The 17373-nt window shown below is 39.9% G+C and overlaps 1 protein-coding gene across 2 annotated transcripts in view; it reads right to left on the reverse strand.

The window, feature by feature from the left end:
• The window catches only part of Epsti1 (epithelial stromal interaction 1), an 89736-nt gene that overhangs the window by 55131 nt on the left and 17232 nt on the right, over positions 1 to 17373 (reverse strand). For both annotated transcript variants that reach the window (XM_048341310.1, XM_048341309.1), the window contains exons 2-5: positions 14140 to 14198; positions 12473 to 12556; positions 9585 to 9658; positions 7886 to 7969 (exon numbers count right to left, since the gene is read on the reverse strand). In XM_048341310.1, coding sequence (XP_048197267.1) covers positions 7886 to 7969; positions 9585 to 9658; positions 12473 to 12556; positions 14140 to 14198 — 301 coding nt within the window. The remainder of the gene's footprint in view (positions 1 to 7885; positions 7970 to 9584; positions 9659 to 12472; positions 12557 to 14139; positions 14199 to 17373) is intronic.

Genomic DNA, 17373 nt, shown 5'->3' on the forward strand with positions numbered 1-17373 from the left:
AAATTAATGTTAGAAATGGTCTTTGATGAGCAATGCCAAGGTCACATAAGCATTTAGAGACAAGGGCTGGGTTCCTTTAGCAAGGTCAGAATAGAGAAAAATCACTTTGAATCTCCTCATGAATACCTTCCAACTTTCAAAATCACTGCTACAATAGCTGAATTTCACACTGTATTTTTTTCTTATCTTTCAACAAAGCCAAGAGAGAAGTCTTTTTCAAAATATTAAGGGTATTTGAAGAAATTGTAGGCAGCAAGTTTAATATACTAATTCAAATGCTTCTACTTAGTATGATTGTTTTCTTTCCATTTAACAAAATGGAAACAAATGATTGAATTGTATTTATTTTGATTTAGAAACAGTTAATACAAATATAGAACGTCACATACGAAAACATGCAATCCAGAAAAAGAATATGGGTTCATCTCCAGCCCAATGTCACTAACAAAGATTTCCATCACTATCACTAATCTCATTTATTTAACAAACATCCCATCTACAGTATGTTTGATTCTGTTCCATGCTGGCAATAATAGCTAGTACTAGTTCCTACCCTGAAATTTTTCAGTCAGTGAGTGGTATAGAAGGAACGCAATGAGGTGCAGTATGTTAAATATGTTAGGGGACATAGTTTGAAAGTGAGGTCATGTGAACATAGGGTAGAAACAAAGAAGATTGTCAGGAAATTCTCACAGTAGTGCCAAAAATGTTCACTCAATAGCTATGAAGTGTCATTCTCCTTATCCTCGGCAGAGTCAAGAACCTAAAAAATCATCCTGAATATGTTTTCTACATCCCAGGTTCATGGGTGAGCTGTAAAGAGTACCAGGCTTTTGTGGAGAATGAGATTGGAGCATTCTTCATATTTTCCAAGGTACTGATGAACTTAAAAGATTAAGGAAGAAAAAAGCATGGGTGCAATGAGAGAAATTGTAGATAGAAACCAGTCTCAAATAACAGCTTTCCAGTAAGAGTTGGAAGGAATGAGAACAGAGATGCTGCACAACATTGTACAGGGGTTCACTATGAAGGGGGTTCCAGCAGAAAGGCAGAAATAAAGACAGTATTCTGCACCTCTAGCTTTGCACACAGCATGGGGTTGCTTTGGCACAGAGAAGGGTTTTTTTTTGTTGTTGTTGTTTTGGTTTGTATTCTTTTGCTTCTCACAAAGATGCAATTTATCACCAATTGGAGCAAACACAGAATTGACTTTTTGAGGGTTTTTTTTATTCTAGTTGCTTATAAGCTTTATTGACTGTGACCCAGAGAAATACATTTTATTTGTATCATTACCTGACATAGATGTATGACTGAAAAATAATATATGACATGGGATGGTCTATTATATTCTTATATTCTTAACAGAACTGACTCTGGGCCAAAGAACTGTTTTCTAATTTGCACAAAGGCAATGATGGGTCAATAATGGCCCCAGATGGGAAAAGGCCTGTCTCAGAAATTACAATATCTTCAAAAGAGAAACATTATGGAGTTTGCCAGTTCATTAAATCATGAGCAACTCATGGATAAAGTGAAGGATGTTTGTGAAGACATGAGTGGAAAATAAGGCTGGAAAAGTATGAAGTGGAAATAATGAAGAAATATAGCTGTTACATAAAGGAATCTGAACCTCACCAAAGGCAATAATAAGCCATTAGATTATTTTAAGCAAGTATGGTAGACAACTTACTCTGATAGTAACATGGAATCATAATTTTCATAGTAATCCAGGCCATAAATTGTGAGAGTTCCAAAATTAAACAAGAATGGGTAAAGAAAAAAATAGGCTTTACAAAAATTTAGTTGATAGAACAACAGATAAGACTGTTTGGCCTAGGTAGGATAAGTACAAAAAGGGAAACTATCATTTACAGTATCAATGTGAATAGAGGCCAATTTTGAACTCATATTCAAAGTGTACATGTAGAGCAGAAAAGAAAAAGATCAAGCATATAGAATAATACGTATATATGGCTCTGGGTTCAGAAATATGGTCTGATTAGAAGATGTAGACTTCAGAAAACAGTAGCATAGGTTTCAGCTAAGGCTTTAAATGTGGGAGTTTAACCAACGATGGGGACTTAGATACAGACATGTCAGAAGAGACCAATGGATAGACCTATTAGAACATCAGTAATGGTAAAAATAAATAAATAAATAAAAACAAATGGAGGGAGAGGAGCCATAGAAATCTGGAGGGACTCACCCATATAAATTTAAGGAATAGGGTATTTAATAATAATCTGAGAATTAGAAGAGTCTCTACTGAAGAACACCATCAGAACTTTGTTAGATCGGTACTAGAGAAGTATTGAGAAAGAAGCCCAACTCAGCCTACCAAGGAACAAGGAAAGGAGAGAGGCTTGAAAAAGTGATTTCCTAAGCTAGCTGAAAACTGGTGAGCACTCTAATCTTTGGTTTAAGAGATGGTGGAAGAGTCAGTGCATAGACTGACACTTAGAAACCAAAGGTTCCTAAAAGTCCCATGATGCTTAGAACAGAAGAACACCAAGGGGCTGTGCATATGGCCTAGTGGCAAGAATGCTAACCTCATATACATGAAGCCCTGGGTTTGATTCCTCAGCAACACATATATAGAAAATGGCCAGAAGTGGTACTGTGGCTCAAGTGGTAGAGTGCTAGCCTTGAACCAAAAGAAGCCAGGGACAATGCTCAGGCCCTGAGTTCAAGGCCCAGGACTGGCCAAAACAAAGAACAACAACAAAACCAGAACACTGAGATGTGTTTTGTTAATCCAAGAGACTTCACTCTGATGATTATCTACTGAGAGAGGGAAAAGATACAAAAAAGTGAGTAAAAAAAGGCAGAGGGGTGGGGGGGGGGGCTTAACTTTTAAAGAAGCAAACCCCTGAGATGCTAAGAAAGACAAGATGGTGAATGCAGACAGGTAAAAGAACCCATCAGAGTAACCCAGAAATGTACCTTCTTACTCCTCTTAAGAGGAGAGAGGAATAGAGATAGCAAAAGGTAAAGAAACAGAAAAAAATAAAGGCATTTGAGGCCTGGTGGCCTTTATTTCCTAGAAAGTAGAACACGATGTCATGTGCTGAAAATGAAAGAAGATAAAGAGGACATGAAATGAGGAAAGACCTTGGTTTGGGGGCTGGGTCTACAACACAGAGCAAAAATGCTGGGCATCAGGCATTGTTACAGACATAGCTATGATGGAATGCTAGAAATCTAGTGCAAACAAGAATAGCCCTATGTATTTTTCCTCCAACAACCTCATTTGTGTGGTTTAATAGAGATAAAATGATTAAGCTCATCAAATCCACATGTTAAATACGAATGTCTTTATGCCTTCCTTACATGGAGTTGATACACTAGAGTGAAGAGATATGGTGGTTAAAGACTTCTTTATATGTATAACATCAACACATCTGTCCTAAGTGCTCACCACCAGGAGAATTCAATATATAATGTTCTTAAGCATGTCATTTAATACATTGTATTTCTCCAGTTGTCTCATGTGGCTATTGCAAGGATAATTCCAACGCAGACAGTAGTTGCTCTAGTCTGTCTAATCTAAATTCTGTCATACTTATTTCACAATGAAAGGGAAGCATGAAGAGTGCCACACCTGCATTCCAGAACTCACACTTGCACTTCAAAATCATGAGATTAAAAATTAGCAAAATCTCACTGTGCATCAAAACAAGCCTTATTGGGCTAAAATTACTTGTACTGGTTGCTGCCGGGTAAATCTGTTTCCTTATTTTCTCCGACCTCTGCAGCTCTCTGAGAGCATTCTGACAATCCTTGACACCTTCCATCTTCATAGCCATCAACGAGCAGGCTGAATCTTTCTCCTGTCACCTTCCTTCTCTTTTACCTGCCTTTTCCAATTTTGGAGACACTGTCCTGAGTCACCAAGCTATTAAAGAACCTTTGCCATACTTTAGAGCCAATTGATTATCAACCCTAATTTTATTTGTCTACTAAATCACCTTTGCCATGTAATATATTTCTATATTCTAAAAACAAGAATTTGAATACCTTGAGGGAAAATGAAGAATTGTTTGGCCTACCATGAATTATAACTTATTTTTAAATCAATAAGGACAATATGCCAGGTACTTCATAAAATCTTTGCCCCTCTTAGCCTTCTAAGGCCTGACTTTGGGTAAGCAAGTACTCCTTTCATTTTAGCACTAAGCAGCTAGTGCTGCCAGACACATAATGACCCATTCTAGCAGAAAGGAGGAGGAGAAGTTGATTTGTGGCTTTTGCCAATTCCTGCAGTGGAAATATTCCCACAACACTCAGTTGCAGACTACCAACACATATTAAATAACTCACAACATCTCTGAAAATTTAACAATCTGTTCTCCCACACCATCTGAGGCTGCTCTAGGATAGCACTGGTAGTACTTAATATTACCATCTTCTAGCTTAGGGAATGTAGATTTGATCAAACATCCCAGCACCTCCTGCAGACATCCACTTTCAATCTGTAGTGTTGACATACTCTGTGCTCCATTAGTGAGAAGAGGTGCTAAAGAGTTGGCTACCTTTTAAACTTCCTTGTTTATGAAACATGGAAAGCCAGGCACTATAGTTTCATACCTGTAACACTAGTTACAAGGAGGCTGAGATCTGAGGATTACAGTTCAAAGCCAGCCTGGGCAGAAAAGACCATGAGACTCTTTATCTAATAAATTACTCAGAAAAAAAACAACAACAACACAGAAATGATGCTGTGGCTCAAGTGGTAGAGCACTAGCCAGGAGCACAAAGAGGCTCAGGGACAGTACCCAGGCCTGAGTTCAAACCCCAGGACTGGCAAAAAAAAAAAAATCAAACAACAAACCAGGTACTGGAGGCTCATGCCTGTAATCCTAGCTACTCAGAAGGCTAAGCCAGAGTATTACAGTTCAAAGTCAGCTTGGGCATAGAAGCCTGTGAGACTCTCATCTCTAATTAACTATCAAAAGTCAACTGTGGTTCAAGTGGGAGAACACAAGCCTTTAGTGAAAAAGCTAAGGGACAGTGGATTAGGCCCTGAGTTCAAGCCCACCACACACACACACACACACACACACACACACACACACACACAGAGAGAGAGAGAGAGAGAGAGAGAGAGAGAGAGGGAGGGAGAGAGGGAGAGAGATAGACAGAGACTTAGAGAAAGATTATGTTTAGTCTCCCTTTACTCAATGTCACATATACAGTTAATGACACAGCAGAATGAGACCCAGGTTCCCCTATGATCTCTCCTGGGGGAGGGAAACCTAAAGACAAGGTTGGCGGGGAAAGAAAGTCAGGACCAGCTCATGGGTAGCTGCTTGGTTTCTGCTTGGCTTGGCTCAGCCTTCCCTGGCAGCATCCACTGTCTGGGGAAGAGGTGAGTGGTTTACAGGCTGGTGTCTGTGTGTGTATTTGCTGTGCATTGTAAAGAATAAGTGCTCCATAAGCTCCATCATTATCACTTCCCCTTGGCCATTATCACACTAGCGATGTAAAATATGTCACTTCTAGATGGCTAATGTCCACTTTGCTCTCTGACATGAGCTACTAAATAGGCTTATATTTAGTATGGAAAGCCATGTGTTTATATACAATAGGAAGGGCTTGGTCACAGAGGCAGGGCAGGCCAACCAGCCACAGAAATCAAGTCTGTAGAAGGATGAGACAAGCGGCTTTTTCTTTTGTAACATCATTTAAATGATTATACCTCAAAATCTCATGTACATAGGAATCAGAGTGTTTGGCACGATGCAGATTCTCATTTAGGAAGGGCTCAAGTTTCTGTACTTCAGCAAAATCTAGGCTGCTCATCCCCGGGCCTCATTTTGAATGGGGAGGAGCTAAAGTTCAATTCTCTCCCTGGGATCTAGAAGTGACTGGAGAACACTTGCCTAGTAAGTACAATTCCCCCCGGGGTTCAAATTCCAGCACTGCCAAACAAAATAAATAAATAAGTCGAAATAAAATAAATAAATCTCTCTCCACATCCCTTACTCTCAAGCAAACATAGGACAATCATCATTATAGTTATCATTTTAGAAAAGCCAAGCCAATTAGTGTTTCCATATTTAATGATCACTGCAGGTCTTGTGTTGTAGTAGGACTTAGAAGGAGCAAAATACTGCTTTTACTAAATGTTAACAGACTTTCAGCCACTAACATTTAAGTAACGTATGTTATTGACCCACAAAGAACTAAACTATCAACAACCCACAAGTGACCAATTATAGGGGTTAAATGACAACCAATAAATGACTTTTAGGACAAGAGTGTATAACACAGTAATTCGTTGGGTCTGCAAACCTTTTTGTTCAATTCCTGGTGATGGTTTTCTTGGTCCCACTTGAAAAGCAGGCAGACTCCATAAAGGGAGAATGCCCTCCCACCCCAATCACAGACCAGAGGCTTCGAAGGAGCAAGTGGGAGGGGGAAAAGACAGCTGAAGAACAGAACAGTTGGGACAAGGGGGGAAAAATACAAAGAAAGAGAAAGAGATGAATAGAAACAAGATTGCTACAAAAACTTGTACAAATAAGGTATAATAGCCAAAATTGATGACTGCAACAAAATGTAGAAATGTAGTTTCTATAATTTTTAAAAATTTTAGCAGTACAGGAGCTTGAACTCAGAGCCTCACATTTGCTGGTGAGGCGCTCAACCACTTGAGCTCTCCTATACTCTGTTTATGTAACTCCAGCATTTTGTTACTGTTCTTCCTGTGCAAACCCAGTCTTACCTGCACCCACAGTACCTACATCTCTACAGTAATAGCAAGCTTTTGATGGACTTGATGAGGTAGGCTTATAGACTAATTTTCCAGGAATAGTTCAGAGAAGATTAGGTACCTGCCCCAGGTCACATAGTACAACAGACAACTTTCAAGGAAGACTAGACAGTTCCCAGCCATCAGGAGTCTTCAGGCAAGAGCAAGCTGCCTATGCATTTCTTGTGTTCCTTAGCCATCAGTGTTTGCTTCACTAATTTGTAAAAATGTCCATCATTTGACCATTTGGGGCTGAGATTTAATTTTTAAAAGAAAAAATAGGAAGAAAGGCAATCAGGAAAAGGGATTGTATTTCTCTAATACACCGGAAGCAGGTGTTACGCAGTAGTGTTTAGCATCATGAGTCCCCATCCCTGTCCCCAAATCTCTTTAACACTTAAAATCTATTTCTGCTGATGACTTTGTAGCGAACGGGAGTGAAATACCTGTACATTCTTCCTTCTTTTCTAGCAAATGAGCATTTTATAAAAAAAATGAAAATTATGTCAAAACCAAAAACATTGCTTTGAGGTTTAGAATAGACCCTCTCAATGTGGGTATAGTGGCTGGAACTCCAGCAATTGGAAAACAGGAGGATTATGAGTTGAAGACCAATCTGGGCTACATTCTGTCCAAGGAGAAATAGAAAGAAGAGAGAGAGGAAGAGTAAGAAATGAGGACAGTCTTATTATGAATACTGACATTTCATGCAAGCTTTTCCTCCTGTCAGTAAGAGGCATGGTTACCTATGCCACAATCGCCCTGGAAAATCCAATATGTGGATATGACTATGACAGTGTATCACTGACTGCCATTACTAACTAGTCATAAAGCCTCACTTTGTCTTCTGACAAAATATACAATTAATAATTTGATCACTCATGTAATGGGTGAGACTTTACTGACTCAGAAATCAAGCTCTGAGGCCATACGGCTCTGCAAGAACGTCAGTTTTCATCCTTTTACTTGATCTGGGCTGTTGCTCTGTGTACTCCTTTGCAGAATTGGTAATATCTACTTCCCCATATTACAGCAAGGATTAAATGAGTCGATGCATGGACAGTGTCCAGAAGGGAATATGGCACATATTCCTGGGTAAATGGCACCTAACCATACTCTCCACCTTCTTACCTTCTCTCTCTGAATGGCCTTCATTTTTTGGAGCTCAGCTTCTTCGACTTCCTTCTTGATTCTTAAAGATTCTTCTCTCTTTAGCTAAATTGTATTGAAATTACAGAGGACAAAAAGCAGTTACCATTTTTCAGTTTGAACTTCTGGAACACAAAATTATGATGAAAGGCAAATTACAGTATTGTTTGTGCTATACCTCACCATGATTATAGGTTGTTGCTTCAAGCTACTTAGATGGTAGTGAATAGCCATGCTACATCTCCTGCCTATGAAATGTCTGTGTTTCTTTAGTGTGTGTGTGTGTGTGTGTGTGTGTGTGTGTGTGTGTCCATTTCTCTGTTCTCTCTCTTCAGTCTCTCTCTCTTTTTTTTTTTTGGACAGTCCTGGGCCTTGGACTCAGGGCCTGAGCACTGTCCCTGGCTTCTTCCCGCTCAAGGCTAGCACTCTGCCACTTGAGCCACAGCGCCGCTTCTGGCCGTTTTCTGTATATGTGGTGCTGGGGAATCGAACCTAGGGCCTCGTGTATCCGAGGCAGGCACTCTTGCCACTAGGCTATATCCCCAGCCCTCTTCAGTCTCTCTTTTCCTCTGTGTCTCTGTCTCTGTGTGTCTTTGCCTTTCTTTGTCTCTCCATGTCTTTTTGTCTCTGTCTTTCTGCTTCTATTTTCCTCTGTACCTTGGTTTCTCTGTGTTTCTGTGTCTCTCTTGTCTCTTTGTCTCTGCCTTTGCCTCTGTCTCTGTCTGTCACTGTCTCTCTCTGGAAGGGGAAAGAACAGATAATATTTCCTGATTATACAACTCATAGTGGCTGGTTGCTGGTGGCTCATGCCTGTAATCTAAGCTACTCAAGAGGCTGAGATCTGAGGATTGTTGTTTGAAGCCAACCTAGGCAGGAAAGAAAGTCCATGAGACTTTATCTCCAAATACCCACCAAAAAGACAAAAGTAAAGCTGTGGCTTAAATGGTAGAGCACTAGCCTTACGCAAAAAAAAAGCTCAAGGACAGCACCCAGTCCCTAAGTTCAAGCTACAAGACCAGCACATACATGTGTGTGTGTGAATGTGTGCGTGCAAGTGCGCACACACACACCCCACCACCACCACCACCTCCACACTACCACCACAACCAACAACAACAAAACCTTCATTGTGTTCACTATAAAGATCACCGGGTATTTTTAATTTTTTTCTTATGTAATACTTGCATGATTTGGCTAAGGTAAATCCAATCAATCCTTGGAACCAAAAAAATTTAAAATATAGTACAGTTGATATATACTCATATTTGGGGAAAATTAACCTTAATCAAAGGTCATGCTGATACATGATTTTTTAAAAAAAACTCTAGACATTTCTCTTTGCTTCTTACTTTCTGACTCCCATTTTTAAAGTTGTATTGCACACTGGTTTAAGGATTTTATGTTTTTTCTGGGCACTGGTGGCTCCTGTGAACCTAGCTACTCAGGAACCTGAGATTTTAAGGTTAGAGTTTGAAGCCAACCCAAGCAGATGACAAAACCTGAGAGTCTTTACTTCCAGTTAACCAGCAAAAAGCTGGGAGTGGAGCTGTGGCTTAAGTGGTAGAAAACCAGCCTTGAGTGAAAAAGGTTGGTAAAGTGATAATGCTATTTTGTGGTTGTTTGTTAAATTATAGTACTCAAATCCTTTGCCAAAGTTAAACTAAAAGTGATGAGTTCTGACCTTTTGCTGATATTTAGATTGCATCAGTTGAAGTTGTTGCTTCTTCCTCACTTCAGACTCTGATTGGTTTCCACCTAATTGAGGGGAGGAGGGGGGAAGCCATGAAGGCAAAACATGGATGTAGATCATTAAAGATAAGTTCAAGTTAAGTCTATACATGAGCTCCCCTAACAATACCATACCACTGAAAATAAGACAGCAACCGGTTATCTTACTTAAGAGCTGAAAGAATGAAAATTGCTTAACAGAGAAACAGAGCTAGACAAAAATGGTAAGGTCATGTTTTAAAAAGATAATAATGCCAAAGATTTTCAGCCATTAGTTCATTTAAAGCTTTTCTTAGATTGAAATCATAATTAAAGCATCATCCTAAAGAGTAATAAGTATTTCCAGTCTTAGAAATTCTGCTTAAATATGGCCATTCCTTATCTTAACATAGTTAGCAAGAATGCTTCAGTTTTGTGTGTCTTTTTAATTCTTCAGCCTCTACTGTCCTGTGTTTATGCAGTGAATCTCGAGAACGCTCTAGGCTCCTGTTACTACACATGTATTTGCTCTTCATATCCCAGTCTTCCAAAATATAATGGGAATATGCCAGCTAGTAACTTCTATTCCATACAATTTATTATCAACCCATACTATTTATTGTTCTTTCATCAGGTATTCTAGAAGACAACAAGGAAAGAAAGATATTTGCTTATTCTTTCTTAAACTAAAATACCTTGGGGCCAGAAGTCCTCACAGATTGCCCATATCCTAAGAATGATCACGTAGGGATTTGTCCGTGTTTATACACGCTTGGCATTGATATTAGAAAGACACCTCTAAAATCACTTTCTGGGGCTTTGGTCATGACAAGTGTCAGATCTCAGAGTCACTGGCACAGAGGATGCCTTCAAAACCATTTGCCTTCAATCTAGGTTTTATCATTTAACTGATGATAAAGGCACAGTGGTTTTCTTCTGAGTCCTCTAAGCTATAACAAATCCTATTTCATTGGGCTCTTCAGTCACTTTTGTGGGAGATCAGGAATATTGAAGCCTCTATCAATTAGTGATTCTCAATATTTTCTGCACTATCCTGTTTTGAGAGAAGTAGAGAGAAGTGTCTAAACATTTTCAAGTTTTGTTCAAAACTCATCTCCAACTTCAACGAATTTATTCTACTCCTTCAGTTCCATCCCTGCCCACATCTAAATACTTTATTAACAGAAATTTTAAAATGAGAATTTTACTCATTATCTGCCAAGGCTAAAAGAAAATAGGTGCCAACTGCTCCAAATTCCAAAATGAGGCACCAGACCCTCAAAACAATGAAAGATCTGCAAAAGGAACTAAAGTATGGTTTGGAGAATCTTCATTGACAACTGCCTTCAACCTATAAAAGGGGTCAAGGGAGTGTAGAAACTTGAGGACTTTTGTCTCTCTGCCTTCCATCTTCCCTGTGTTTATGTTTGGAGAAAGAAAATTATTTAGACAAAAATAAGCAAGGAATCAGCTGGAGCCCAGCATCCCTCAGAGTATGATAGAGAAAAGACAAAGCTAGAAAGGTACAAGATGGTTGTCAGATGGATACTCAGTTGATGCTCAAAAAGTGGCTGCATTGTCAACAGTCTGCCTTCCTACAGTTGGTGGGAAGAAAGATATAATTTCATGTGGATTTCACGAGAGAGTGTGCAGATCTAAAGCCATCTTAAGAGAAATACAACTATGAGCACCATCTAGAGAGCAAAGAGCCTGCCTTAGAGCTGCCAGAAAGAGGTGGTATCCTTTCTATAAGAGAAGCCAAAGAGAGGTGGGACAAGGAAGGAAGGTGACATTTGACCTTCACATTTTTCATGAAATACAATGGGATGTCAGTGATAATACTATTCCTTTCCCTCATTAAGTAATTTCAAATTAGCTTCTTTTCCCAAGATCCTAGAAAAATAATTCTTCTTTAAAACTTCTAGGGGGGCTGGGGATATAGCCTAGTGGCAAGAGTGCCTGCCTCGGATACAAGAGGCCCTAGGTTCGATTCCCCAGCACCACATATACAGAAAACGGCCAGAAGCGGCGCTGTGGCTCAAGTGGCAGAGTGCTAGCCTTGAGCGGGAAGAAGCCAGGGACAGTGCTCAGGCCCTGAGTCCAAGGCCCAGGACTGGCCAAAAAAAAAAAAAAAAAAAAAAAAAAAAAACTTCTAGGATAATAAATAGTCATGACCTCAAGAAGTTTGTATGAATTTGATCGATGAAATGTGTATCCAGCCTTTTAGGTTCTCAGCGGCTGGTGGTAGAGAAAAGAAAAGGAAGCGAATGAGACCCCCTATTAGGTATCTTTCCCTTGAATGACTCCGACCCTGCAGAGGTGGCTCAGACAATTCATCACGCTGGCAGTACCTGCTCACAGAGCCCAAAGGTCTCTTTCTGTCCTTACAATGAACACCCAAGTCACATTTATCTTTATACCAACCACTGTGTCCCCAGTTCACTCTCCTCTTGCTCTTGGAATTGACTCTCCCTTCATTTTCTTCACATTAGCATTTAAGTGCCATGATTAATATGCTGTGAGAGCTTTTCCTCTGATTCAGACTGGTGCTATGACAGGGCATATGCAGTGCCCCAGGTAAGCTTTCTTCAGAGCTGATCATCGAAAAGAGGCTCTAAATTATTTAGCAATTAAGCCATCAGTTTATTCTCATAAAAGTGTGGCCTCGTCATTTGCTACTTGCAGGAGACTAGACACAATATGCGTACACACTGAAATGTTTCAAAGTCAAATGTATTCCCATCCCAAACAGCAGGACTACCCAAACCACCCTCTCTAAGGTACAAAGGCAGACATGCGCAGGTGCCCTCAGGATCTGTAGGTGGCCCTAGCTCCCCGACAGGCACCTGCTTTACTGCTTACCCAGCCGTCTTGGCACTATGTGAACTGCTTTAGGTCTGTTCTGCTGCTTCCATTTCTCCAGGTTCGCCAGCTCTTGCTCAGCAACTAAGCCAGGTAAGAAATATCAGATTATTAGGATTATTATTATTATTATTAGGATTAGGAAAAAAACCAAGTCATTTCTAAGCATAAGAAACGGCCATCAGATAACAATCCATAAATGGATAAGATATCCAGGAAAAGAAAATCACTTTCTAGCCCTACCCTCTTGGGAGTCACTCACCCCCGTGAAATTTCCCAAGTGCCTGTGCAGCGGGCACACACTTGAGAAACATCCTCAAGTCCTACTAAAACAAGAGGACAGTTTTTCCTCCAATTGTGAAAGTCCAACAGCAAGTTAATTTTAAATGTTTCTTACAGCAAATGTGTGAAAAACTAGAATATTCATATGTCAGCATATGAGAACTTTTCACACATGGGGAAATATGTATCTCTAGAGATTTCCTATGCCTATATTTGATGCATTTCAATGCATTTTAAATATTCTTCAAACTTACTACAACTCCAGGGGAGTGAGGGCTCTTCCTCTGCTCTGGGTCCTGGCATTCTGGACCATTAGTCAAGCATTTGCTTTCTGGGGAGCTGAGCTCATTGGCAAGAACTTATTTTTTGTGACAGCAGGGGGCGCCAGGGAGATATTAGTTCTGTTCTTCCAGCTTAGGCCCTCATCATCAACCCATTAGACGAATTCTTTAAAGGTCAATTTATGAAACTTTTTAACTAGAAATAGAAAATTCTGAAATATATCAAACTTCAGACCATGGTGAGATGTAAACTTCCATTAAGTATCTAAGGCAAAGGCCTTTAAGATGCCAGAATCTTGGGGCTCTGTTGCAAACACCTGCAGTTCCCACTGAGAAGCTATGATTCAGTGCTGATTCACTGTACCATCCAGAGGGCTATTGTCTGGTGAGAATTCTTTTGATACTGACTTTCCTGTTGTGTCCTTTGGCCTACCATCAGCGACAAAATTAAACTTCCTACCAATGAGAGCATAAAATTTCAGTACTGGCACTGTAGCTTGATGTGAACAAGTCTCAAAGTTTCCTGTACACTAAGAGAACTTCAGCTCTCCTGGCAATACTCAAAAAGATAAAACTATGACAGAAGGTAGCATGTATATTTGCTGTATTTCAATAAAACACTAAATATAAGGAACATGGAAAATGAGTAAAACTTGGTCCCTGCCTTGCACCCAGAGAAGGTGCAATCCAAGGAAGAGATAAATTACACAAATCAAAAGAACTAAAAGGCTGGACAAGGTGGCTCAAACCTGTAATCTCAGCACTTGGGAGAACAAAGTAGTTTGGGCTATGTAGCAAAATCCACCTCAGGGAGAAAAAATGTATTCACAAGTGCCATAAAAATATCGGCAGTTAGCTCAATGTTTCCGCAGTAAGATGTCTGTACTTAGGCCCAGCAGAAAAACAAGGTTTATAATCACACCATGAGTTCCATTACTAATATAAATTTAGAAGGTCTAAAAACAGAACAACTTTAAAGGTAGAATTAAAACCGATAACATGGATGAGATCTGGCAAGTATATGAAAATGAGAAAACAAAAATAAAAACCAACTGTAAAGAACACAAGAAGCATTCTAAGTGGCAGGTGAGTAAGTATACATACTCCTTTGTATCTGTTGTCTTCTGTTTTCACTTGGTGCTATCAAGGTATATGCTTCTGTGCTGGAACGAAGAGGGGGGAAAAAGGTTATTGTCATGAAAATCCACTAAAATCTCTAAGCCACCCTCTTCCTCCAAATACACTGGATTTAGTCTGATCATCATTAGGTAGGCACTGAGGAAGAAGTAGAAAGTAATCTTAAGATCCAGGCCTGCTCTCTGGGAACAGTTCATACTCTAGTTGTTAAAGTCAGGCAAACGCACACTGTCAGGTATGGAACTATAAAGCAGTAGTTGGATGGACAAGTTCTTGGGAACATTGCTTCCCCTTAATTCTTGGTAGACTGCCCATTGAGGACTCCATTGCTCCTCCAGGTGGCACTCGTAATTAAAGCCCTTTAAATAATGATCTCTTCTCTATTGGGAGAACACTAAATCCTGGTGCTTCCTTTGTTCTCATAAACTAAGATTACCAGCCACACTCATGTGGCTGCTCCCTCTTGAAGATCTAGATCCATCTGGGTCACCAACTGGCCACAGTCTCGTGCTTTTAGGCTTGGAGATTTACAAGCCTGGACACAGATGGAGAGATTTCATGTAATATGATAGTAGGAGCACTAAAACACTTAAAAGACTGTGAGCTTTTGAGGGCAGAAGGTAAGACTGGATTGATGGATGTGCCAGCTCTGTGGCACAGTGCCTAGCATGAAATGCCTACATGATAAAATGTGGGCAGGAATGAAATAAAATGATGCTGCAGATGCCGTCTGTGAGACTGGACCGGGGTTGGTTGATGCGGTGTGGTCCCACTAGCACACGAATACTTCATAAAGCAGAAATACAGCACAGCCACAGACTGTAGTATACATGTGGGTACAGTTTTAGAGGAAATGCTACAGATGAACACAGCTAGATGGTCTTTGAAGTCTCTCTTCAACCTGGAATGTACCATTTCATAGGGCAAATTAGCAGCGGCAGGGCAGTGGAAGCCCAAAGTGCTGATTAACAGAAGCCATTTCTTCCTTATTTCATGATTTTCCTAGCATATAGCCTTCAGCCAGATTCAAACCGGGCTTTCATTTTAGCCATGTACATGTGAGGTGAGCAACCACCTTTGCATGCAAATGGGGCTGCTGGGTGCCCAATTACTTAATGTATATCAGCAGAAGTTGCATGGGTAGCCTAGCATGCATGCACTGTAATGAATACAGAATTAGAAGACTGCCACTGAAAATTAATCCCTTATCCATTTCACATCCTTTGTTCACAGGAAGAAAGATTTTTCACTCCTCAGTAGCCAGTTCTTTATAGGAGCTTGGGAACTGCAATGCTGCTGTGGATCAAACCTGGAGACTTGAATAAGATCAGTGGAGAGCCATTCTACAGAGCCTTAAACATGGGATGCCAGATAGAGGATTAACCATGAAATTGCTGCACCATCTTCAATGTCAACTGCTATAGCAGGGATTTGCCTATCTTGCAGGTCCACAGTTTTCAATATTTAACACATATAGACTCATCCAGAGGACTTTCTGGCAGGCATACTTTAGTTGAGCAGAGTTTCTGATTCTGTAGCATTGTGGTAAATTTCGAGAGCATGCAATTTTTAAGCAAGTTTTAACAAGCCAATGCTGACATTCTTGGCCTAGGCACTACCACAGTTGGAAAGCCAACTACAATGGATCAAGCACACTGTGATGGTTCAAGTAAGACTGGTCCTCATAACATGAAGTTCATTTCACTTAGCATCATCTTATGTGTTCATAAGGGTATAGCTATTGGGCCTTGTGATGCTCTGCTATGACTTGCCTAAACCTGTACTAATTAGTCCCAATAAGGGAGACCATAGAGTCCATGTTTCTTTGGGTCTGGCTCACTTCGCTTAGTATAATTTTTTCCAAGTCCTTCCATTTCCTTACAAATGGGACAATGAAATGAACTCCATGTTATGGAAACAATGGTTATATCACAGTTGTAACTACTTTCAATGTCCTATGTGTATCTGTAGCTTCTATTATTGATGATGTTCTTGTATCACGTTCCTGTGGTTGTACCTACACTATCTCTGTAATCTTAGATCTGAGTATATTGGAAACCGTGTATACTGGTATTGGAACTAGGAAATTGAAAGGGAATACCAAATTTGAGAGACACAGGGTAAAAAAAGACAAACAACTACAAAAGCAATACTTGCAAAACTGTTTGGTGTAAGTGAACTGAACACCTCCGGGGGTGGGGAGGGAAAGGGGGAGGAGGAAGGGGGATATGAGGGACAGGGTAACAAACAGTACAAGAAATGTATCCAATGCCTAACGTATGAAAGTGTAACCTCTCTGTACATCAGTTTGATAATAAAAATTTGAAAAAAAAAATAAAAAAAGACTGGTCCTCATCAAAACTCATGGGGAGGGGCTGGCCCTCAGTTGAGAAGCAGGTGAGCCATGGGGGAGTTCACTCCTAGAAAGAATTAATGCCCATATATGACATGGATTAAGACTCACTGGACTGGATGAGCTGAGACTCTTGCTATAAAATGGAGCCATCATATGCATGGTCTTCTGCATGCGTCTATATCCCTTTCTGCTCCTCTGCCATGATGACATAGAGCCATAGGCCCTCGTGAGATTTTAGCACCATGCTATTTGAACTCTCTAGCCACCAGAATTGTGAGCTAAACAAACCTCTATACTTAAACATTAGCCAGAATCAGGTATTCCATTATGGTAGCATAAAAGTATAAATAAAACACTTTAGCCAAAAGGGAACTTAGGGACTAAGATGTAATATATTATATATTAATTAATGCCATTATATATAATGATATAGAATGTTATATATTGATGTATTTTAAGAGTAATTTTAATATGTTTATATTAAATTATATGTGAATATATTATGTATTACAAAGATATGTTAGGAATTAAGTATATATATATATATATATATCAAGTTAAAAATCACTGATGAAGACAAATAAATGCTAAAGATCTCTAGAGTAATTAAACAATCAGGCTGAGAGTCAAACCCAGGACTTTTTTTTTTGCACCAGCCCTGGGGCTTGAGCTTCTTTGGCTTAAGGCTAGCACGCTACCACTTGAGCCACAGCACCATTTCTGCCTTTTTCTGTTTATGTGGTGCTGAGGAATTGAACTCAGCACTCTACCACTAAGCCAGCTTCCCAGCTAAACCCAGGACATTTGACACAGACAAGTAAACTGGCTGCAGTTAGCTTTGCAAT

Source organism: Perognathus longimembris, chromosome 3 (assembly GCF_023159225.1).
Source record: "Perognathus longimembris pacificus isolate PPM17 chromosome 3, ASM2315922v1, whole genome shotgun sequence".
Classification (NCBI taxonomy): Eukaryota; Metazoa; Chordata; class Mammalia; order Rodentia; family Heteromyidae; genus Perognathus; species Perognathus longimembris.